Genomic DNA, 25,098 nt, shown 5'->3' with positions numbered 1-25,098 from the left:
TTTTTTTTTTTTTTTTTTTTTTTTAACCACCTGGCTTGGTGCTGGGACCTCTGGTTTTGGGAGGAACATCAGTGACATCTGGTGGATACTGGGCTTCTGGGGCCCATTCTTCTCCACACCTTTGATTTTTTTTTTAGGAGGGAAATCCCAGTGGGGTACCACAGTGATTTTCTTTTTTTCCTCCTTTGCATATGCTAAGACTTGGTCTGAGTTTTAAGCCTGGCTTGCCTCGTGAGCGTGGCTTTATTCATGAGCTTCCCAGTAAACCAAATCTCTATGAACTGGTTTTGTCCTCAGTTGAGGGCAGACTGAAATCACCACCTGTAATGAACTGTGAATTCAACTCTATTTAACCTACATGACAATAAGTCACAGGGCTGCAGCTGTCTCCTCTCCTGGTTTCCACCCTGCAAATGTGCAGTAAGAGGTGTTAGGGTTTGAGACTTGGCTGTGGGATTGTGACACTTTCAGAGCCATATCCAGCCCATGTTTGGTGTCTTTTCCCTCACCAGCCCCTGCCCTGTACCCTGCAGGTCTGTCCCATCCAAAATCCTTCTGCAATGTGCCTGTAATAAGTGTTGCAAGAGAGAAGTTACGACATATTCAGACCAACCATCATTCCATTGTATATTCAACTGGCAGGTCATTAAAGAGCAGAGTGCCCAGGCTCCCACCTTCATGGAGAAAAGGAAATGATGGGTTAAACCAGCAAGTAGTGGTCCTTCCTAGTGTTCTGGTTTTCTGCTGGTAGCTGGTAACCATGTGGGTTTGCCATGATTTACCTCAATGCCTCCTGTGTTACAGTTGAAAGCAAGGTTTGTCAAAGCTTCCCATCCCGCTGCTGAGAACACATGATCTCAGTTGAAAAGGGATCTTAATAACTTTGCTCTTCATTAATGACCTCAGTAGCTGCAACCATTAGTCCTTGCTGATATAAACTGGCCACAGGGATCCTTCTTCTAAGTAGCCACATGAAAATGTGGCTGGTTACCGGAGCAGCGTGATGGATAACCACATCTGAACAAGGCTTTCGACTCTGCGGCCTCGCTAGCAAGATCAAACACTGGGCTCAAATGAGTACAAACTTGGAGAACATCATCTGCCAGACATGGATGTGGCTTCAAGCAACACACTAGCTCTCTATGCATCAGCAAGTCCCCAGAGCAGAGTTCCTCAGAAAAGTCTGTTCCTGCCTGGCTTCAGCAGTGGGTGGGTGTCCCACAGGAGTCTGGCAGGTGATGGGTAGGGTAAGGAGAGGTTTTGGAAAATTAGGGGTGTCCAGCATATGGCTCAGTGTATTTGACCCTGTGTTGTTAAGGCAGAACTTAAAAATAAGTATCAATTTCATCTCTTAGGTGAAAAAACGGGGCTAAGTTTGCCCCAGCTATGTTGCAGAAATGCACAATGACCCTGTTTGAGGTGCTGCCCGAATGTGGCAGAAGAAATGGGCTTTATCCCCAAAGGACTCAAGAGAGCTAGGAGAAGGTAGTCTTACTATCTTTGCTTTGCAGATAGGACACCTGAGGCCAGTGGCTTTGATGGATAGGGAGCCAGCGTCAGAGGCATAATCTGGGGACGTGCAGTGTGGCGCAGGATTGTCCCCATGAAGGCAGTCCATCAGTAATGCCACTTACTTCTCTTCACGCCTTTCCCTCGTTGTGCTGTGGGAATGGGATCTGTTCAGCAGTGGGTGGAGAACATCTGTCTTGTGAAGTGTTTGCATCCTTAAAAACCACAGCCTCAGCAGTTTCTACATGACAAGAAACAACTTTGTTTCTGTCCCTGTCCAATTTCACGGCTAGAGCCCACAAAAATCTTATCAGCATGATTAAGTGTTGTGACTTCAGCAGTCATGCAAGTGAGGGCTTCCAGGATCTGGCTGTTTTCCTTATTTGAAGAAGCTGTGAGTAAAGAGGACTTCTTTTCCCAACTGAGCTTTGTCAGGAATTTTGGTGTTTTACTTCAGGTGTGCTTACTGGCAGCGCATCATTGCCTTGGTATTGCTGAGAAGAATCCTGTCTAGTCTCTTTTTTTTTTTTTTTTGCTGAGTCAGTTTTTAAGCCTTCGTTAGAAAACAGAATGGAGGAAGCTTTCTCCAGCTCAGCCCAAACTTTTCTCCCATTTCTCCTGCAACCTCTTGGGGATTTTGTGCACAAGCTTCCTTTTGCCTCTCATACAGCTGAGAAAATACACTCTGGTAATGACAGCGATGTGCCAAAAGCCCTGAAATTACCCCATTTATACCTCCAGCAACTAGTGACACACACTAGCTTGAATAATCTGCTGAGCACTGAAGGATTTCCCTTGCCACTCTCCCAGAATATGGGAATTAAATTCAGCTACTGGGAAAAGCAAGGAGAGAAGCCACCACTGTAGTTAATAGCACTGGCTGACGCGTCCAACCTCCGCAGCCACTGCCAACACTACATGTCTCACCAGTCTTCATGTTAAACGCCATGGTTAGATTTTAGGAGGGGGTGAGAAAGCAGCCAGGGAGTCCGGGAGGGAAAGTTGTAGCAGCACAGTTCAAATGCGATGCCTTTGTCACACGCTGAAGGTTAATGAGAGAGAAAGGGCAGAGGAAGGTTCTTGTAGGGCTTTAAAAACCCAATGGTTTTCCATTTCTTTTATGACTGTGCAGTAACTTAAGGTGTTATAATCTGAGTTCCCTCTGAAAGGCCATAAATCATACTAACATGCCTATGTTACATCAAATTAGGAGCTATGGGTCGAGGAGAAAGTTGTTAAAATTGTGAGGGATTTGGGAAATAAATAGCTGTGTCTGCAGTGGGACAGGTAATACTTATGTAGACAGGTGAAATGCTGACTTTGGGATTCAGTAGTTTTCAGGGATTGTACACAGCACTGATTTTCCAGTACGTAGAGAAGCATTTCACAGACTGCAGCTGCTGCTCAATTCCATCTGATCTATCCATGAGATCTTGAGGCAGTTCATAACACAGTCACATTTCTCATTTTGGTTTCTGTAAGCAGAAGAAAAACGATTCAGGAATGGAAAAAGTGATTGTTTGGATTCCATAAGAGCTGGGTTACTTATGTTGGGTGTCATAATAAAATTCCACATTAAGATTGTTATATTTAGTCCTGGATGAATATTTGTCATAAGCTTTGTTTCTTCTTTGACTTGTGAAATGAATCAGAAAATCACATGGGATTAGAAAACCACAAGCTGATCTGTCATTTTCTTCCCAAACACCTTTTTATTTTATCCCACTAGACTCGATATTGATGGATTTGTGTGGGAAATAATTTTAAAAAAGAAGGGGACAGATGAAAATCTAGAGCTCTCCTGCTTCTACTTTCTAGTGTAGGAAAATAACTGGCTGGTCATTCCTCAGACTGTAGATACTGTCCCCTCATCCAGTTTTACTGTTAGGAAGTGCATGGAGGACTTGCCATCATAAATTAGCATGGCAAATTTGTTATTTTTAGGAAGACATAATTTAAGGGACCACAGTCACATTCTGAAATAATGCGATGTCTTTTAATTTCACATCTCTATCAGGAGAAGCTGCACGTACTTTGTTGCATTAGCATATAGAAATTCAGATCTGGGTGGTAGAACATGAGAGGATGAGGTCTCGGGTCCTAGATCTGCCCAAAGAGAGAAGCTCAGTGTGAAGTGAGATGCGTCTCCTGTGACCATAAGCGAGCTGGTGGTTCTGCACTACACGTGCAGCCTCTCTGTGCTGTCCTTACTTACACAACTGAGTAAACAAACCAAGCTGTAGGCAGACAGGGAACACTAACAAAGCTGGGCGCTCAGGATCCGGGAACTGGTATGCACAGCACTTCCAGTGTGTCCAGGACACTGGGATACACATTCTTGCATGGGAGCCCAGTGAACTCACAAGACCTTCCAGATGCTGGGTCTTGGAGCACTGTGTTGGCCCAGAAACAAGGCAAGTACAGGAGGAAAGATCAGAGTAATGAAAACAAACAAACAAACAAAAACCCAATAAAACGAGTAGTTGCTTCACCTCTTCCTCCCCCAGACCTAGATCACGTCATGAGATAAGATCTGCAACTCCACCTGCCATTTTGAAATTTTTCTGGTTCCTCCTCTCAGCGAGAGGGAATTCAGAGCAGTTTTCCTGGCACAGGCTCACTCCTTACCCCCTGCTTGACCTCCTCTGGAGCTGTTTTGGGATGATCTGTTTTCTTTAAGTCAGCGTGGAGAGTGGATACCACAAACTGGACTTTTCTCCTTGCTGTGCTCTGGTTTTCAGAGGTGATGTAACCCTCTCTGTAATGCTCTCCTTCCTCGGTAGACACCACAAAGACCACAATTCCCATGAAGAGCATATATCTTATAGCCCAGCAGCGCTTGGGGAATGCACGGTGCCTCTCACGCCCGTTAGACCATCAAGTGAATGTAGTCATTGTGTTTTAATTCGTGCTGTTTTTTTGCATTGGGCTGCCAAAATTAATTTGGGGCGTTTAAAACTCAAATGGAGGGTGAATAACTTGCTGGTAGAGTTTCTGGCTCTCTGGATAACTGTCATACCTGTTTACATTACCAGTAACGTGAGACCTTAGATTCTGAAAGAAAGATATCGCAAACACATCCCAACAGGCTGTAGCCCAAGGGAGTGCTGTCAGACCCTGTTTTCTGATGGGAGCACGTGTCTGCTGCCCAAGTTTTCCATTGCAATAGAAAGTCTGGAAATTGGAATATTTTACTTATCAGGAAACAAGGAATTATGCAGGAGGGTCTGCAGTGACATGTTTCCACGTGGCTTTCTGCCCTCGTGCAGGGGAGAGGCTGCTTCTGTCCTCCTCCACGGTCAGCTCTGAGCTGCTGCGCTGATGTAGATGTCCACGCAGAGCCAGGGAATCCAGGTCCATTTGAATTTTGTGTATCTATGTCCACTCCCCGTTCTACCACACGATAGAAAGTTGTTTTCAAATATTCTTTAAACTGAGTATGCAGCATAACTATGCCTTCAGATAAAAGATTCTGGAGCAAGGCCATTGACTGATATTTAATAGAGTGTGTGACTATTATAAATTCCTATGTTAATAGAGTGTGTGACTATTATAAATTCCTATGTTAATACTTGGACTGCTCTGAAACACAAACTTTTCAATCAGTAGCACTCCTCTTAGAGCTGGAATTATAGAAGTATGTATGCCAGAGCTAATATGTTTGTAATGTTCATTTGTTTTCACAGGTGCAAAGGGCCAGGTCTTGAAGGCTGTCCAAACGGGTGAGTATTTAATCTGCTACAATTAACGACAGAGCTGGAAAGAATGCGCGAGTGTTTACATTTCCACGCCGGACACTGCAAAGCTGGGACTAAAGTTAAGTCTTCAGCTCTGTACAGGGAAATGACAGATTAAAGCAGGCTCTGACCTATAAAAATGATTTAAAGAACTGAGAAATATTCCTACTGGCACAAGACTGCAAAACCTCGTTCTGCTTAACTTGTCTGGCAAGGCGAGACCTGGGATCTGTTACTGGAGAACAAAAGGGGGAGTTGGAAAAAGAAAGGATTAGAGACTACTGGCAGAGATATGTTTAGGATTGATATGGTTACCTGCATGACAGAGGATTCATCTCAGAGACCCAGGAGGTCTTTTCCAGCCCTGTGACCTGTACATCTCCAACCACGCTAATTCTTCACCCTAGATCTTACTTTGCACTGTTTCATCTCATGACTTGCAACAAGCAAGCAGGATTCTCTGACTAAGAGAGAAGGGTTTCAGTTTCTGGCTACAGAGTCATGCTATGGCAAGACAAATTCAGCCTAGAAATACTGTTAAAAAGTGACTCTGTTTAAGAGTAATCCCTGAGGCAACTTTGAAAGAGCTGTGATGGGTCTCTAAGTACAGACAAAAAAAACCAACCTTGGAAAATGGGTTTTTCTTTTCAACTTAAATTTGAAATGACCCAGGCGCTCATAAAGAGGCAGCAATCTGTACGTCCAATGTGGATGGTTCACATACTGCCCAACCTCCAGACATTGGTACTTGGGGAGGAGGGCCAGTGATCTACAGTTCATTGTGGCCCTAACAGCATGGACCCTCCAATAATGGTGAGATGTCAGCTTCACTGCTGGTATCCCAACTGCCTACGCCTTATTGATCTTGTCTTCTCTCCATGTGCTTCGTCCATCATCACGTGTGGCCTGCCCATGGCTGGCGTGTATAGATATCACAGATTTGATGCTTATGTGCTTGGGTTGTCAGACAGAGGAGAAATCCCATTGCTTAAGCTATGGGGATCAGCTCCAATTGCGAGTTTGAGAGAAGAGTGAAGACTTTGAGCAGGTTACCAGATGAGATATTTAAAAATTACAGATACCCAAGATATCTGAGATGTCAGACAGGGTTAAGTGGATGTCCAAAGCATGTGTTTGATCAAAATCTTCATGCAACCTCTGTAGGGTTTTTGTAAAATCTTACACCTAAGCATTTTTTTCTCATTTTGCATCCCCTCCTGTCTTGCAGCTCCAAAATCCCATCCATCGCAGCTGGTGTCGTCGGAGGTCTCCTGTGCCTGGTGGTGGTCGGCTTGGGCATTGGCCTGTACTTGCGGAGGCGTCACATCGTCAGGAAGCGGACCCTGCGCCGGCTGCTGCAGGAGAGGGAGGTGAGCGCTGCTGGCACGGCTGCAACACCGGCTGCTTTATCTGGGGCAATGGGTGCTGGCCTCCTTGTGCCAGAGAACTAAAGCATCTGACAAGCTTCTGCCTTGTCACTCAACGAGCCCTTGGGCTGGCAAACGACAGCGTCTTACTGGGCTAGTTGGAAAAGAGACAGTGTGCACCTAACGCCTTCTCGCTTAATCTCAAGTCTGATCCCTCTGGATAAAATTTTCAAAAGCTTTAGGGGATTTAGATGTCTAAATCCCAATGGAAATCACTGAGACTGTCTACTTGTAAAAAAACTACAGCTTCAGAGTGAGGTGGGATGTGTTTGCTGATCCATACCACCTTGCTGTGTAGACCCTCGGCCTCAAATCCTTTCTCCCTCCAGATAAGCCGTGAAGCTGCTGTGGCAACTTGTGTGCTTGTGAAAATTTTACCCCCTTGATCAGGAGTATGTCTGATCCTGCAGGAAAAAAATGAGAGAGGAAGGAGAGGAGGGAAAGGAATTGAGGAAGTGCTTGTGTCTTTTCTTTGGTTTGTTTTTAGCACAAGAAGCCCACAAAGCCATCAAAGTGAATGGTTTACCCTGTTGGGTGTGAACAAGGTTTCTACACAGCTTTTTGTTTTCTGCATGGATTTGTGTGTGTTACAGCATCACCCTCTGGGTGCCTCACATATAAAATAGCAAAATTCATTTTCCTGGATTAGAGCTGCTCTTTGATGATTAGACCCCTTCTCTTTCTAGTCCAGTCCCAGTAAGTAAATAGCAAATTGTGTTTAGCACTCTGCTAAAAGCCTGGTTGCAGCTTCCTTCTGTGCTCGTTGGCTTTGCAGAGTCAGCTGCTAAAATCCTTAGGAAAAAAGCTGTCCTGCTTTATAATGTACTACCTAACGATATTTTATGTGCCACTGTATTCTCCAGCTGTGATAGTAGAGTTCAGTTTGTGCTCAGCTCCTGTTGTACCCTCTGGACTCCTCAAAACGATATTTCATCACAGCAGAAAGGTTTCTGGCCCATTAAAATTGTATCTAGCCAAATACAGCTTTATTCAAAGGAAAGGAAAAAAAAAAAAGCCCACTAAGGGAAAGAACTGAGTTACACATCAAAAAAGTGTTCAGAAGCTCTGTTTGGAGGGCATTACTGCTGTTTGCAATAAGGCTTAGATCAGATTTTGAGAACATCAGTGCTCAATAAAACATTGCCTTTTTTATTGAGAAAAGAATCACTCTTCAGGTTTCAACTGCTACTTGTAAACCCTGCGGTCTAGGGGAGCCACTGGCACCATGGGAGTTTCATCCAGGTAAACAAGAGCAGACCTGAAAGCTTGCAGGTGCTTCTTGCCCATTATTTAAAACATTTTTCTAATTTATTCACGAGTTCAAAAAAAAAAAAAAATCTTCTTCAGGATCTGTGGTAATTCCATTGTTCTTCATGGCATGTTTTTTAAGGCTTTGAAGTCAAAGCCTTCATTTGAACAGCAGTATTCCTTCATTCTCCTTCAAAATGGCAGCCGCTGCTCTGCGATTGAATTTACCTCTGAAGTTTGGAGCAACTCTAGATATTTATTGCTGCAAGTCAGAGTGGAGCTGTCCTCCTGTAAAATACACATGGAATAAAATGTTCATTGTTTTAAAAGAAGGATGTCCTTGCTTCCCCCAAGTGTGCTACTTGCTGTCCTCCTAGGCTGTATATCCTTCTAACGTCTTCTTCTCTCTGCACCAGCTTGTCGAGCCACTGACACCCAGCGGGGAGGCACCGAACCAGGCTCACCTGAGAATTTTGAAGGAAACAGAGTTTAAAAAGGTCAAAGTTTTAGGCTCTGGAGCTTTTGGCACTGTTTATAAGGTAAGATCACCGTGTTTCTCTTTCCTTTTTCATCTCTCTCATGCAGAAGCCACCGAAACAAAGCATGAACTGGGAGCTGTGATCAGTGTGTAGATTTTTTTTTTACTAGATTTTATAGCATGTGCATGTTGAATGGTAGAGAGATGACGCAACCATCGTTAGTTCAGTTATGAATAAGGTACCATGGGAAGTTCTCTATAAAATGTTGCCAAAGCCATACTGCTCAGTGCTAAGCCATTTTTCTCTGTGGTCTGGGGTCTTGTTTTTATAGTTGTCCATCACTCCTTCACTAGAACTGACTCAGATGTTTGGAGGCGTCTACACACCTGCAGTTGTGTAGGCCCACAGGCTATTTTTTCTCTTGGTGTTTATCCTCAGCGTTTCTTCTTCACCAGGTTCCACTTTTCTGTGCTCCTCCTTTTATTCAGGATACATGTTTCAGGCTTTGCCAGTAGTACTGAAATATAAACTGTAGATTCATGTATCTCTTCATAAAGCTCTGTATTCTGAAGCAGGCTTCCTGCTACAACTAGGAACTTCAGGGACACAAATCTCATTGACCTCTGAAAATGTGCACCTACATTGCTGGGTTCTTCAGCAGAGTGTCCTTGCAGTGCCACGCCATTCACCTGCCACCTAAATGACCTCCTGGCGCTATAGATGTAGAGCACTGAACTAGCCAGACACAAACCCACCTACCACTCCATATGTTTAGGACTGGGTTGTTTGTACAGTATAGAGGTCATCTTGTTTTCATGAGAAAATGCCAGTTTTTTTCATCCCATGGTTTATAAATTGGAAGTGGCAAAGTTTTGCACATGCAGTTGCTGCGATGCGTTAATTAATTAGATTTCCATCCACAAAAGTTGCTCTTTGTGCATCTCTTGGGCTATTTATACAGGGATGATAATGAACATGGTTTTTCAAAAAAACAGAGTAGAGCTGACTGAAAGAGAAATACCACTCACTCCATTAACAGGATTTTGTTAATGCCCACAAGACACGGTTTTTGCATATTTTTGTTGTCTGCCATGTCTTCCCATTGCTCAGAATATTTAATTCTACTCAGAAGATGCAAAATGTATCTGTAATTGTGAGAATTAACCTGTTAGCTATGAGACTGAGTAACTCTTTGTACTTCTTTTTGGTAGGGACTTTGGATCCCAGAAGGGGAGAAGGTTAAAATTCCTGTTGCTATTAAAGAGTTGAGAGAGGCTACGTCGCCAAAAGCCAACAAGGAAATACTTGATGTAAGTTTTCATGTTGATTTTGTCAAGTTGTCTGTGATCTGTGAATTCTCCTCTGTAACAACTAGAGGGATTTCATTATTTTGGGGTGGGAATAAATATTTTGCACAAAAAAAAACCCAAACCAACACCAGCTTTGGACAGCAAATGACACCTCAGGTAGGAAGTTGCATCTCAAATGGTTCAAGCAGGTGAAGATCTTAACAAAAGTTGGGGCTGTTCAGCCTGGAGAAGAGAAGGCTCTGGGGGGAGCTCCTAGTGGCCTCCCAGTACCTGAAGGGGCTCCAGGAAGGCTGGGGAGGGACTTTGGACAAGGACAGGGAGTGACAGAACAAGGGGTGATGGCTTGAAACTGGAAGAGGGGAGATGGAGATGAGACGTGAGGAAGAAATTCTTTGGTGTCTAGGGTGGTGAGACATTGGCCCAGGTTGCCCAGAGAAGCTGTGGCTGCTCCTCCCTGGAAGTGTTGAAGGCCAGGTTGGATGAGGCTTTGAGCAACGTGGTCTAGTGGAAGGTGTCCCTGCTGCTGGCAGGGGGGTTGGAACTGGATGAGCTTTAAGGTCCCTTCCAACCCAAACCATCCTGGGATTCTCTGAAAAGGCCAAGTCTCATAGTGGGAAGTGAGAGGATGAATGGCTGTGAACAAACCTGCCTGTGTTACTGATGACAATAAAGCACACTGGAATTTCCAGTTGCCCTGAATACACAGTGCTATTCCAGTACATTACTTCAACAGATCATGTCCTACGTACCGTACGATTTCATACGTGTATCACACCAATGCAAAGAAGAGGTGGTCTATCTCAGAATCCATACACAAAGCAATATCCATCCTGATTTTAGTTTAGTTCGACTCCAGGCCAGTCCCAGTCCTTCCCCAGGTCCCTGACCCTGTGGCCCTGGTCCCTGTCCCTCCCTGTGCTGGCGTTCCCCGCGTTGAGGAGCTGGCAAATTCCTGTGTACTGGAGGAAGGGTTCATGAATAAGCCTACAGCACTACATCCTGCCTTCAGCAGATCCAGATATTCACCCGATGGAGCAGTAGATGCAGGGACTGTGTGCTCTTCAGCAGTATCAAAGTCCTTTCTCTTTTCAAAGAAGTTTCTCTATCACATCCCCACATTATCTTTTCCATTGAATTAGGATACTTAGCAAAAAGCTCTTACTTTTTTTCAATCCTGTTCATTTTTCAGATGATTTGGTTGGTGGAATTCATTCTCTATTTTAGAGGAAAATTTGTAAAAAAATACAAAACCAGTAAAAGAAGTCAGAGGGATGACTCTAAAAGCTCCTCCCAAAACAGATTTTTGCTACACAACCAACTATTCAGGGTCACTGAAACCTCAGAGATAATAATGTCCAATTAAAGATGATTTGTCTTACAGAAACACGCTAGGTATAGAACAAACGCAGCAGCTTTAGCTCAGATAATCCAGGCGAGCTCTCTCTGGCTTTTTTAGGGTAGGGCTAATTCAGAAGATTGTTGTTGAATACCAAGCATACTTGGAGCAGGTCAGAGCGTACCGCAGAGATTTCCAAGATAAACAGTTGAAACAAAGACCCACTTTAATGTCTTGGGCTACTTAGAGGGACCCACGACCGCACAATAGCTCCCTTCTGCTCCCTGCGAGGAGGCGGCAGCCTATTTTATTTTGCAGTATCAAATGTAACAGGCAGCGTCAACGCCTGGACGCTCTCCGAGAGCTGCGTGGCCCGTACACCCACCCCGCTCTTTCAGCATCCCGGTTCTCAGCCCCCCAGGTCAGCCCTGTGCAGGCTGCGCGGCAGATGGGCAGTGAGAACAGCTCCAACTCTGCACATTTTAGGGTTTTTTTCCCACCCCCCTGCTGAAATGAATACAATATGGATCTGAATCCCAACAGGAAGCCAGGCAAGGAACAGACACCCTTCCTCGGTACAACAGCTTGGCTTGGAAGCCTAGGGAGGTTTAGTTTCAGTCTCTATTTACATCTGTAGTGGATTCACAAGGTTTTCTAAAAAGCAGTGCCACAAATATCTACATAACTGAGTAGCACATTGTATTCTTGCTTTACCTTCCTCCGAGCTAGCCTGCGGAATCAGCCTTAGCCTTGACAGAGGGTTGTTTTGGTCAGCTGCAATTTTGGGCTGACATGCTGCAGTAGGTTGAGGAGCCCTTGCCGAGTTCTACCAGAGATGATCTTTAACAAGGCTGCCTGCAGACCACCTCTCTTAATCCCAGAGACCCCAAAACAAGGCTACCAAATGCGGAATTAGCACCTGAGAAGAAAACTGCATTACCTCATCTTTTGCTCAGGCTGGCACGTCAAACAACAATCGCAAGGCCAGAAAGTATTGCTTAAGAATTGGGGTTGCTTATTTCTTGGACGTCATTGCTCTAATAACTTTGTTTAATAATAGTTCTTACCAGCTACACAGCTATGTGACATCTGTGGAAAGCTTGGTAGCTGATGAGTAAAGTGCTACAGTATTTCATTTCTTAAGCTCTTAGAAAGTGCAGATTTGCTCCTTTCCCTGCTGCAATAGTGGCCTGACTATTATTTTAGGCTCTGGGGGTGCTGCTAGGCTAATGGTGAATTGCCAGGGGATGGTTAGTTGGTGTCACTCCAGATGCTGAGTTAAGATGCTGACCTAAAAGCTCTCTGCATTGAAAAGTTCCCTTTGTTTCCCATTGTGTTGGTTTTCAATCAGATGGCTTTAAAAATGTCTAGAAGTGAAATACTGTGAATCAGACACAAAGTTCATTTAAAAAAACTCACAACTTCAGCTCTTATTTTTTTTCCCCCTATTGGAATCCATTCTTTGAGCTTGCATTTGGCAGTGGATGTCAGTGTATATATATAGATCTCTAATTTACATGGGTGAACCCAGGCTTGAAAGAAGAGTTTTTCACATATTTATGAAACTCAAACCCAAAATTCCAGTTGACCAAAGGGTTTACTATGCTTCAGCTCCCACATTATAAGTCCCTTCCTGGTATCATTTGCATTGCTAAATGGGTCTAGAACAGCTTTTCCAATTGAGGACAATATTTTTACCAGCATTGCTTAAAGTAAGATATATATTCTGACTTCTAAAGAGGTGAACTGATTGTTAACCGGTTTGGTTTGACGTGGACTGAAGAACAACATGGCCAGAGAAGCTTCATCTCTCAGTCCCATCCTAAATAACAACTTTTGACTTTCTGGGCTAGTATTAACCCTGGCAAAGGGACAGAGGACTCAAAAGCATTGATTTCCAGTCAGTTTTGTCAGAAGATTTGCGGAGGAGAAAAAGCCATATGACACAAGTTCACAAGACGTGTTGCCCTTGCAATTAGATGCTCAAAACTATGAAATCCCACCAGCTTCCAGCTGATGTTCAATTTATTAATTCCTCCAAGGTCTGTAAGTTTTGTCTCCAGGATTTTATGTCCCGTGTTTGCTTGGTGCACCAGTAGTGGGAGAGTGGCTTTTCTGTGCTATCTCAGTGATGTGCTATCTCAGCGTTCAAAATCTGGACCTTCCACCGAGTGGAAAACACTTGGTCCACAGAGTGGGAAACACAAGTATTTTGTATGTGATACAGGGCACAGAGTTTGCATGTTTTTGGCAACCTCTTGAATAACCAACTTATTTTACACTATCTCCAAGCGTTTCTGTCATGCCAAAGGGAATTTTTCCCATTGATTTTTTTTCCTTCTCAGGAAGCTTACGTGATGGCGAGTGTTGACAATCCTCATGTGTGCCGCTTGTTGGGCATCTGCCTCACTTCTACTGTTCAGCTCATCACACAGCTGATGCCTTACGGCTGCCTCCTCGATTACATCCGAGAGCACAAGGACAACATCGGCTCCCAGTACCTTCTCAACTGGTGTGTGCAGATTGCAAAGGTGAGCGGACCGGCATGCCGCCAGACCAGCTAAAACTCAGACTCTGAGATGGAGATCTGACAGTGCATGATGTATTTATTTGCTTACTTGTCTCTGTAAGTCTTTATATTTCATCACATGTTTCCTAGATATCTGATACATGGCATTAAGTGATTACTTTGTCTTAAAAAAATTCCCATTTCCAAGCTGCTTTGCAAATCTTAACTATTCTTCAGAAGCTCCTAGACAGTGTGGTATTGTCACCAAGGCACTTCTCACCCCAGGGCTCTTCTGCAATTAATACGCATGGTGTTAGTGTGATCTAATTGCAGCGGCCATAGTGCCATATAAAAGACTCATTATCCTACCTGGCGCTGCGTTTGGAAGGTGGTTAGCCAGTTGCAAGCATGGAAGAATGGAGCAAAAACAGCCAAAAAATAAATAAAATCAGCAGTTTGTTGGGAGGTTTGTTGTGTGAGGTGGCAGTGTCTGCAGAGCCCGGCTGCCTTACTGCTGCTTGTTTCAGGAATGACGGTCTGCAAGCTAACCGCACACTTACAGCCTTATCAGTCCCTCGAGACCTTGTGTACATCCCAGGCTTGCCCAGCCGTGGTTTGCTTTCAGGAAATGTGCTGAGGACCTCAGAAATGTATCCACCAAAAGTATACAGAGCACATTTTTCATCTCAGCGTGTGTACTTTTTTTACAGCACGCTCCACAGAAAGTGAATTTTAATTTATCTGTCCACCCGGGATGTGAACTGCCTTTTCCTGACTCTTTTGCTCTCTTGTTTAAAATCAATTACTGCTCTGTCCTGGTTTCAGTCCCTTTAGAGGATGAGCTGGAGGCCACATTTCCCTCCTCCTCCTTGTTAATTTTTAAGGTGGTAAAAAATCAGTCCTCAAACTGATCCTTGGGGCATCACTTGCCCGAAAGGTTGCCATTCACAATTGTTCTCTTCTGTGTGATTTCTTTTTTTTTTTTTCATGTCAGTTCAACATTTGCCCATAGCAACCTTTACCCTCTCCAGCGATGCCTGACCTTCAACATGCTCCTTTGTGCTGCTCCTCACTGAAGTTCTCCTCAAAGTGCTTGTAAATCACACGTACGGCTTTTTCCCACCAATGTGTCTGGTGTTACTACTCTGATAAAGTCACACCAGACTTTTGGATGTTCTTTGACTCTTTAAAAATGTATTTTTGGAGGTGAAAAAAAAAGAAAAAAGAAACAAATATATTTATGTCTGGTAACTACCCAGCAGGAGGCAAGTTTCCTGGGAAGCTTATTTTTGTTTCTGTTTTCACAGCTTTGAATTAAGTTTTCTTTACATTTCCAAACATTATCTTTCTCTGAGGTATGGAGTCTTGTCTCTCAGACAAGATGTTGTTCTACAGCATAGACGCTCCACATGCAGAGACACTGTGAAGTAACTCTTTGAAGTCATTGGTCTCACACTTAATGATGAAGAGAGCTTAAATCCCAGGCCTGCACACAATTACCGATCTGCTGAACTTTCTAGACAAGCAGTTCAGCATCTTCGGTGTCTGGTTAAGCACGTGCACAAGTCTTTTAGCGATCAGCCTCTTAAACATCTGAGTGTGAAACTGATGTTCTGCCTTTCACCAGCTTGGAGGCTTAGTAAGGCCCTGCAGCAAGACACGTTTAGCAAGAAATTTTTAGTCCTACTGAGGCTAGGTTATGTTATTATTATTTTTTTTAAGAAAGTCTGTGTTCTGTCAGCAGCTCGAGATTTTTTTGTTTCAAGAGCTCTGCTCACTAAAGATCTATTTGGGTAATTAAATGCACGCGCGTCGTGGCATCGCGCCAGTTTGTTTGGGTGGTTTGTTTTGGCAACGTTAGCAGCTCACGGGTGAAGTTCTTGGGTGGAGGATTCGATGGTGGTCCAGGTTATCAGTGGGCTTAGGAAGGGGGTGGAGGCTGGAAGGGAATTATTCCCTCCAGTGCTCTGTCATCACATCAACATGATCATTTCGGTGTTAACTTTGTAGGTTAGAAGTACTGTTTTATTAATTCTCCCTTCATAAAAGTACAAGCGTGTAAGATGCTGCCGGCACAAACCGATCCACTGGGAATAATTGTGGTTTTTAGAAAGGATCTTGCAGGAAACTTAGAAATCATCAACGTTTTGATTCCATGCACCAAGAGATTGGAGTTGAGGGTAAGAGGAATAATCTCTGTGGTCAGAAATACAGCTGTTGGATTCATACCTTAAAAGTCAAACCAGCCCAATTAATCATATTCTTCCACAAGAGACAGTTGTACCAAAAAAATCACGTATGCTATGGCCAAGCCAGCCTAATCATGGCCAGCAGTGAAACTGGAAGAACTTGCCTTTTCAAAGAGGACTTGAAAATAGATGCAACTCTGAGCTCAGCCATAAAGTGAATTTTTAAATTTGATTTCCTTTTTTCACCTTTGCAGTGGGATGCCTCATTGTTAGCAGGGAGAAGGCAGAGTACACTGTAATGAGACACAGAATCAGCAACTTCGAGCCATTAATTTACTTTTCCTTGAGCTCTTCTCCCAGGCCATGAGTGTCTCCATGCTCTGTAGGGTTGGCCTGTGTGTGTATGGAAGGTGATAGTTAAATTCTGCACTGTGCTCTCCTGAAGTCATTGGCGTCGCACAAATGAAGCTGAAAGAAGGGTTTGCCCCCTTAATCGCAATATTATAATTTTCCGATATTTCTATTTCCAATTTTCTATTGCTTGAACTAAATCCCAAAGGAACCACATCTGGACGCCTTCCTGTGTGATCTTATTTAGGTTCCTGCTCCTGCAGGGGGATTGGACTAGATGATCTTTTGAGGTCCCTTCCAATCCCTAACACTCTGTGATTCTGTGATCTCCTGCTATACCTGCTACTGTCCCTTTTTCCTCCGTGATTCCACTGGCACATCTTACCCACAAAGAGGTTCCTGGAGGGTAATAGTTACCTCTCCTTGTAACTGTGCAAGTGCACGTCCTCACCCTGCAATAAGCATCGTGTAAATCACAACAGCAAACCTTTTTCTCAAGGGGCGATAGGTTACTACATGTTTATGGTGGTGTGAGTACAGTTACCACAGAGCAGCTGACATTTGGTAACTCGTTTGTGCATCCAAGCGTCCTGGTTTCACTAGTTTAGAGTTCATTCTCTTCTTAGTAGCCAGAATACCTGTGGTTTAGTTTCAGTGCAGGATTTGTTATGAGAAGACTGTTGATAAGGTGCTGATGTTTTCGTTGTTGCTGGATGTCCAAGGTCATTGTGCGTTGGTAGTTTGCAAGTGCAGAGGACTGGGTGGGGAGAAGTGTAGTAATTAGCAAAACCCAAAATTGGCATTTGGATGTGCCAGTGAGATAGTCCATATTTATTATGTCATGTTCAGTACATTAACCAGGGCTGACTGGAAATTGGGGGGGATTCTCTTGGGGATGGCTTGGGCAGTTTGGGTTTGGAGACTGTCTCCTCTGGGATCGCTGGCTGGGACAGGCTGGGCATCAGTCAGTGGGTGGTGAACGATTGCACTGTGCATCGCTCATTTGCATATTATATTATTACTGTTATTATCGTTATTAATTTATTTCAATTAGTAAATTGTTTTTATCTCAACCCATGAGCTTTCTTGCTTTTGCCCTTCTTGTTTCCCTCCCCTGTTCGCTGGGGTGGGGAGAGTGAGCGAGCAGCTGTGTTTGGCTGCCAGCGTGAGGAGTGAAACCCCTGCACCGAGCCCAGTGCCTACCCACGCTCTGTCGTCTTGCAGGGCATGAACTACCTGGAGGAGCGTCGCCTGGTGCACCGTGACCTCGCTGCCAGGAACGTCCTCGTTAAGACTCCTCAACACGTGAAAATCACGGACTTTGGGCTGGCAAAGCTGCTCGGCGCCGACGAGAAGGAGTATCACGCTGAGGGAGGCAAGGTAAATGCACGGGAGAAATGAAGGCTGCGCGCCCGGCGGTGTTTGTGCTTACCCACCAGCCTGAAACACGGGGTGGGGGAAAAAGAGAGTGGGGTTTTTCAAAGCACTCAGCTGCTGTCTCAGCGTGCTGCCTTTGAAGCCTGTGGGAGTCCTCTGAAATCAGCCGAAGCAGCGTCAGGCCAGTGGGACTGCAGTGGGAGCGGAGGTAGCAGAGCAGTGAATGCTTTTGAAATGCCCACTCAGAATGTCTGGGAAAAAAGCAAGGTTATTTAAAAAAATAATAATAATAAAAAAAACCCCCACCATGGCTGAATTAATCAGTGTAGCCAACACCAATAACACTGTGCAGTTTCTGAAGAGAAAGGGAATGCTGTATATTTATAGCAGAAGAAAGACCTGTCAGACTCGGTTCAACACGCCTTCGTGTTGTTCTACGTGCTGATGGAGGGAATGCGTCCTGCTGAGAAATTAAAGAGAAGCTGCTTGCAAATGTTGAAGACACCGTAAATGGAAACCATATGAGCACAGATCTGTCTTTGCCATGCAGCCTGAGATTGGATTTGTCTCCTGTTATGATAGGAGAAGGTTAAAAAAATAGTAATTTGACTGTTAAAAATAGTGTAAAACTAATTTGTAAGAGAGATCTCAAATATGCCTAATATTCCACAAGTTCCCAGGTTCAACATAATAAATGAAAATAATAATAAGGGGCTCAAAAGTTGCCTGCTCTACCACTTGGGTAGATGTGTCATCTGTTGGTTGGGTTTTTTTTTCCCTTCTGCAACTATACTGTTGCTTTAAACACCACCTGGTGGTAAATATCACGGATAAATTTTTGGTCAGGATCTTCAGGCTTATTTGTGAATTTTCCTAGGTTCCTATTAAATGGATGGCCTTGGAGTCAATTTTACACCGGATTTACACTCATCAAAGCGATGTCTGGAGTTATGGTGAGTCTAAAATCACTTATAATGATTGCAAATGGGTTGGAAACAATTGCAGGATTTGCTAGTAATTTTACACAGACTTTTTTTCTTCCTATTATGAGAAGACAGAGAGATTAAAAAGAAAAAAATGAACCCAAATCACGTATTTAATAAAGTAAAATGTCCATGAAATTGCATGCTCGTGAGGTACAAGATGTTTTGCAGAATATGCTTGCAGATGGTGAGCTCTCCTCTGAAGGGGCTGCAGGCAGAAGACTCTGCTCCACTTGCTGAAGTTCTGCTGGTGCTTTTCTTCAGCGACTTGAGCGAGTCCAGAGGAGGCCACGAGGATGATCTGAGGGAGGCTCCAGGGAGACCTTCTAGCAGCTTTGAGCAATCTGGTCCAGTGGAAGGTGTCCCTGCTGATGGCAGTGGGGTTGGAACTGGATGAGCTTTAAGGTCCTTTCTAACCCAAACCAGTCCATGACTCAATGACTCCACGTGAAATATAACTGGACTGCCAGTAAAGTCACCACCTAACTAGAGGGAGGACTAAAAACCATTGGCCAGACTGTCGGTCAGTGTCAATCAGTGTAACTCTGCTCTGAAATGCTTGTGCTGTCCTGGCATTGAAAGGACAATGCTAAGTGGGATGCAAAGTCATAACCTCCGTAAGGTATTAATTTTATTTTTGGTCTAGTTCATAAGCCAGCTTGAAAGAAAGAGGAGCAAAAAGGAAACATATCAAAGCAACTTATTCCCAAATTTCCACTCTATGGGCTCTTATATTCCTGGAAAATATGTAATGCAGATGGTCAGACCCTCTGGCCTTTTAGAAAAAAGTACATCCTCTGGTCCTCTTAATCCATTTATGTATCTTGGCATCCAGAATCTTGTTTTGTATCCTAAGCTACCAGACAATCACAACAGCTACATCACAAGAGTACGTGGCATGTCAGCAAACAACACTGAGGCAGCTGGTTTACACATCTTTCAAAAACGGCTTTTGCTCGTCTCCAAAGAGATTGTTTTGAAACAAAAACACACAAACTTCCATTTTTAAAACCACTTGCTGGGTGGGAGTCAGGAGGTGGTAACCTGCATTTCCTTTCTGTGGGGCTGGGAAGTTTGCGAGATGTTCAACACACTGAGACACTATCTGAGATTTAAAAAAATAAAAAAATTTTAAAAAAGAACCCTAAATATCCCCCCAAAACCAAAATAAAGAAAACCAGGATGATTTCAACCTCTTTTATTAATTTGTCTCTCCAAAGTCATGGCAGAAAAAGCCTCTCTCAGGGTCTTCTCTTCCCACCCTGCAGGTGTGACGGTTTGGGAGCTGATGACGTTTGGGTCCAAGCCGTACGACGGGATCCCCGCCAGTGAAATCTCCTCTGTCCTGGAGAAGGGCGAGCGTTTGCCCCAGCCCCCCATCTGCACCATCGACGTGTACATGATCATGGTCAAATGTGAGTTCATGTTTGGGGTTGTGGCTGCTCACCTCAGTCCAATCAGTAGCACAGTCGCCTTCGTTACGTCGCGTTGGTATGTGCCGTGCTCTTGGTGATCGCTCAGAAATAGGGCTCTGTGAAGAGTGGTGACACCAGAGTGTGTTCTGCACCTTGAGCTTCAGCTGGGAGCATGGGATGTGGTTTCTTTAGTTTCTAATTCAGCCAACTAATGTTTTTTTCACCATAATATTGTCAGTTATTTTAAATAATATTATAAAAAATAGTATTTTTAAACTGGTATGATTAAACAAGAATATTTTTAACTGATATTGTCACCGCCCACTTTACCTGATGATCTGGTTTTGTATGTCTAGAAAATAAAATGAACACTGCCTTCTTGATGATCTTAAAGGTCTTTTCCAACCAAAATGATTCTATGATTCTCCTCCAGGCTCCCCCTTAGTTCTGTAGCCTCCCCCTGCAATCACACATGCGGATTACGTGCTCCTTTTACTAAAGGAGTGCTGTGACCACAGGCACCACCGCCATGCAGGTGCACATGAGGATCCAGAGTTCCTCATCCCATTTCTTCCTCATTTTTGGATGGTTCCTGTTCGGCCCACGACTCTTGCTGTGAAGTAGCACCAGATCTGGGGGTCTCTGAAGCACTTTTTGGTCATTGTTAGGACGCATCAAAGGGTTTCTGAACACGAAACGTCTTTTTTCCATCTATGTGTCTGCTCACTGCCAGTGGTGTCTGCAAGGATGCTGGGAAGAAGCCCACTAGGTGGCATGTAAGACCTTCTCACTGGAGCAAAATGTACCTGTTCCTGAAACAGGATCGATGCTACCATGAACACTCCACAGCACAGCACTTCTGGGGAATCCTGGAGTCCCCCAGTGTTGCTTTGCCCCACAAAAGCTTGATCCCACGCTCATCAGAGCGAGCAGGAACTAGATCCAGATATGTGCACCTAGCCCGGGAGGTGCCCAGACCCAAAAGCACTGTCCTGGAAACTCCTTCTTGGTGATGCTGAACCCTACTGACACCTCAGCCCTGCCCACATCTCCACTTGAGCAGTCACGTCCCAGGTCTTTGGAAGCTCTGCAGTGGAGCACGTCCTCGGGGGCTGAGCCTTCACAAAGCTCTGCAGCTCCATCCATTGCCACCCTTGGGTCAGTCCAGATGCAGAAAGCAGGCGTTTTTCCAGGCATCTAATGGAGCAGATGTCCACCATTATGTGGAATTTAAACACAACAGCACGAGGATCAGGGCTTTGAGCCTTTCTTCTGCCACAGGACTTGGTTGCACAGCTCTCACTGCTCTGATCACCCCAGGTTTGCAGGCTACAGCACAGACCCCGTTGAAGCCATCCCATTTTATTTACAGGAATTCAAGATTCCCAAGCAAAGAGTATAAACTGAAATGTTCAAAGTTATCACACAACAATTTTAATATTTTTTTTTTTAATTTAGGAAGCATTATTAAACATACAGAACTCAGGTTAATTCAGAAATATTAGATGCTACTTCTGCAACAGCAGCAAACTCCCAAATACTCCGCTTTGTCTGAAAGCAAAAAGGATTTCCTCTTGAATTAGCAGGGAATCATATTTCTAGCGTGGTAAAAACTCCCTGGCAATGATGAGATTCTGTTCCCTGCAGATTTCAGATGGCATATTATCACTTCATTTCTCCACTAGAATGGATAGGCTGTTTCTTATGAGTTCCTCCGGACACACTAAGCTTGACCTTTATTATTTTTAATTTTAAAAACAAGAGTCTCTACATCAGCTCATCTGTTAGCTGATAACAGAAAATGTGGGTTTCCTAAGTAATCTCACATGTTAAACCGCCAGCATCCATATTTGCAATCTCTTCTCGCATTGATCCACACTAAGCTGTAGGACTGGTTTTCTGTTGAAGTCCGTTTACTAATTAAATGCAGCTTAGATATGGTTAATCTTTCAAAATGGCCCCAGCGAGGATGTTTTGAATTTTAGAAGACATCTGGTACAGAGGGCAGCTTCTGCTTTAGGCTTCCCAGGATCTCACGAAGCAGAGCCGTGAGGACTAGACTCTTAAATGGCCGTACAGCTGCAGGCACTCGCTGCAGTTAGTTTGCTTCCCCTCCCCAGCTTTCCTGGAGCCCCTTCAGGTACTGGGAGGCTGCTAGAAGGTCTCCCCGGAGCCTTCTCTTCTCCAGGCTGAACAGCCCCAACTCTCCCAGCCTGGAGGCAGCACTACAGGGAGTTCTTCCCAGAGCAGAATAGAGGGGCAGAATCACCTCCCTTGACCTGCTGCCCACGTTGCTCTTGATGAAGCCCAGGATACGGTTTTCCTTACAGATCAATCCTTAACAGCACGTATGGTGCTTTTCTTTTCACCGTTACATTTTATTTTACGCTCTGTTTGATCACCAGAATGACTTTATTTGTGTGTGGCTTTCCCTGTCGTCCCTGCAGGCTGGATGATCGATGCAGACAGCCGTCCCAAGTTTCGCGAGCTGATAGCGGAGTTCTCAAAAATGGCCCGTGACCCCCCACGCTATCTCGTTATACAGGTACTAAACCCACGGGTAGGAAGGTGTCTGATGGACATTTAATATGAGACCCAAAATGATTAGTACTGACTATAAAAATTTAAAATACGGTTAATTTAAGGCCAGGTTTATTGTTGCTTTCCAGTCTTACACATTTAGCTAGAAACACAAACAGAACTGTGCAACCAGTCACTATTTTCTTAGTACTGGTCCCAGTCCAGGACCAGTAACAGTCTATACTGCAGTCCTGAGAGGAGAACAGGGTTTGATCCTCTTCAAAATGCAGATATTTTACAGCAGCACAGAGATTGCCGGCCGAAATTCCTCTAAACTCTAAGGAAATTTGGTTAAACACACAAATCAACATTTTACATCTTGGACCTCTTGCTAAATTACTTTGTCTCTCAGAGAAGGGGATAACGTGGGCTTGGAGGGAGTGTGCGAGTCCTCTTTCACGCTGACTTGTCTCACAGGGAGACGATAGGATGCACCTGCCCAGCCCTACAGACTCCAAGTTCTATCGCACCCTGATGGAGGAGGAGGACATGGAAGATATAGTGGACGCAGATGAGTATCTCGTGCCACACCAGGGCTTCTTCAACAGCCCCTCCACATCCCGCACTCCTCTCTTGAGTTCATTGGTATGAAACTTTTCCTCTGTGGAACCATGACAAGCAATTTTAAGAGTGAACTGCTTCTCATCATGTCTGTATTTTCTTTCTCTCTCTTTTTCAGAGTGCTACTAGCAACAACTCTGCTACAACCTGCATTGACAGGAACGGGGTAAGTGGCATGACCTTTAAAAAAGGAGCAACTTCTCCTCTGTGGATCAACTTCTACAAAACAGTCTATTTAATATTGATTTTTTTTTTTTCTACTTCCAACCTAGCAGGGGCACCCTGTGAGGGAAGACAGCTTTGTCCAGAGGTACAGCTCAGACCCAACAGGCACTTTCTTGGATAACAGCTTAGACGACGGCTTCCTGCCAGCCCCAGGTGAGTACCTCTCTGTGTTTCCATCCCACAGTCACTCAACCACAAGCCATTTGGTTATAAATATAATTGTTGTCCTTCCTTTTCTGTAGAAAGGAAGCAACCCAAATGCTTCTTACCTGTTTTGGTCGGTAAATAGGAGTGAAAATGTGTTCACATATCCTTTTCCTAGGTTTTTTTCTGGCTACTTCTGGCCATTTTGATTCCTCACCAGCCAGGTTCTCATGTGTGCCGTCTGGCCAGGGAGTTCTCACACGTGGTTATATGTTTAAAGCTTTCTACCACCCCTGCACTTGGAAAATATCCTCTAAAACCCGTTGTTTCAGCCCTTAAACCCTTTCAGGGATATAAACAGCTTTCTGGCAGCCTCAGTGCTTTCAGATGTTGATACACAGAAGGCAGCTCACCATTTCACGTGGACTTACAGCGTAGGCGGTTGGAGAGCAAGCCAGCGAGCACCGAGGGAGCTGGTGCTGGGTTATGCAGCCGTGATGCTTTGTGTCCTTACAAAAACCCACCCAGCCCTTCCAAGGATACACCACAGCTGAGAAGGGTGAAAGACCCTGCAAGGGATGGCATTTAAGTGAGATGTGGAGTCTCTGTTTATGCCAGTCCTGTATTTTCTAGGCACTTTCCTCATCTCTAAACATTTTTCTAGAGGAACAGCTTCTGGCAGCTAAGCTGCAATTTCAGAAGAGTATCTGGGACAGAGCCACCCCCACGTTACTAAAATCAGCCGTAGCTATTTCACTGGCTCGTGGTCCAACCCATCTTTCTGCTGCTCTGCAAACCGAATTCCTGAAGGTGAACTGCAGGGCAGCACATTTGGTGCCACAGCTCGGTAGCCCCAGCCTCTGGCTCTCCTGTGCTTCAGGAAGTACAGTGAGATGCTGTGTGTGAAAAGCAAGTAGCAACTGGGATGAAACTACACCTCAAGTCATGCAAATGGCTGCATTGGTTATACAGCTTCATTTTCATTCCTTCTCATTTTTCTTGTCTTTTTTTATTCCAGAGTATGTAAACCAGTTGGTGCCCAAGAAAGCATCTGCCTCAGCGGTCCAGAATCCAATCTACAACAACTTCTCACTCACAGCAAACTCAAACATCCCCACGGACTCCAGCTACCAGAATTCACACAGCACAGCTGTGGACAACCCCGAGTATCTCAACACCAACCAGTCTCCACTGACCAAGACAGTCTTTGAGACCTCTCCCTACTGGATCCAGGCGGGCAACCACCAAATAAATCTGGACAATCCTGACTACCAGCAAGACTTCTTACCGAAGGAAACCAAACCTAATGGTGTCTTGAAAGTTCCCGCAGCAGAGAACCCAGAATATTTGAGGGTAGCAGCACCAAAGAGTGAATACATCGAAGCCTCAGCATGACCATAGAGAACATCTTCTTGCAGCAAGGCAAGCCGGATTCTTGGTGGACCACCTGGCTGCTGCAAGGAAGGACTCCTGCTCATAGGGAACAGCGACTGCAATGCATCAATAAGCACACTTTTGCCTTTCAGCGTGGGGGCTGAAACTGCAAAGCCTGTCTGATGGTAGTTTGGGTCTTTTCTTGCCCATTTCCATGTAATAACTGAGGCCCATAACTTGCACTCGGATACATGTTGGGATGGAGCGAGATCTTCCTGGACGGAAGAGGTGTGGATGCATTCCTTTAATTTTCAAATGGTAGCATGGTAAGAAGCCACTCTGGG

General features: G+C 44.5%; 1 protein-coding gene across 2 annotated transcripts in view; it reads left to right on the top strand.

Moving 5' to 3' along the window:
- LOC104524553 (epidermal growth factor receptor) overlaps window positions 1-24,841 on the top strand; it is a 43,375-nt gene extending 18,534 nt beyond the window's left edge. For both annotated transcript variants that reach the window (XM_029084849.1, XM_029084850.1), the window contains 13 exons: window positions 5,196-5,231; window positions 6,475-6,616; window positions 8,338-8,460; window positions 9,612-9,710; window positions 13,392-13,577; window positions 17,320-17,475; window positions 18,350-18,425; window positions 19,724-19,870; window positions 22,318-22,415; window positions 22,868-23,035; window positions 23,130-23,177; window positions 23,284-23,389; window positions 24,399-24,841. In XM_029084849.1, the coding sequence (XP_028940682.1) occupies window positions 5,196-5,231; window positions 6,475-6,616; window positions 8,338-8,460; window positions 9,612-9,710; window positions 13,392-13,577; window positions 17,320-17,475; window positions 18,350-18,425; window positions 19,724-19,870; window positions 22,318-22,415; window positions 22,868-23,035; window positions 23,130-23,177; window positions 23,284-23,389; window positions 24,399-24,775 (1,762 nt within the window). In that variant the 3' untranslated portion in view covers window positions 24,776-24,841. The remainder of the gene's footprint in view (window positions 1-5,195; window positions 5,232-6,474; window positions 6,617-8,337; window positions 8,461-9,611; window positions 9,711-13,391; window positions 13,578-17,319; window positions 17,476-18,349; window positions 18,426-19,723; window positions 19,871-22,317; window positions 22,416-22,867; window positions 23,036-23,129; window positions 23,178-23,283; window positions 23,390-24,398) is intronic.
- The last annotated feature ends 257 nt before the right edge of the window (window positions 24,842-25,098 follow it).

This window comes from Antrostomus carolinensis, unplaced genomic scaffold (assembly GCF_000700745.2).
Source record: "Antrostomus carolinensis isolate BGI_N321 unplaced genomic scaffold, ASM70074v2 scaffold3245, whole genome shotgun sequence".
In the NCBI taxonomy this organism is placed as follows: Eukaryota; Metazoa; Chordata; class Aves; order Caprimulgiformes; family Caprimulgidae; genus Antrostomus; species Antrostomus carolinensis.
The sequence above is the reverse complement of the archived record's forward strand: the minus strand, read 5'-3'. Positions and strand labels throughout refer to the sequence as shown.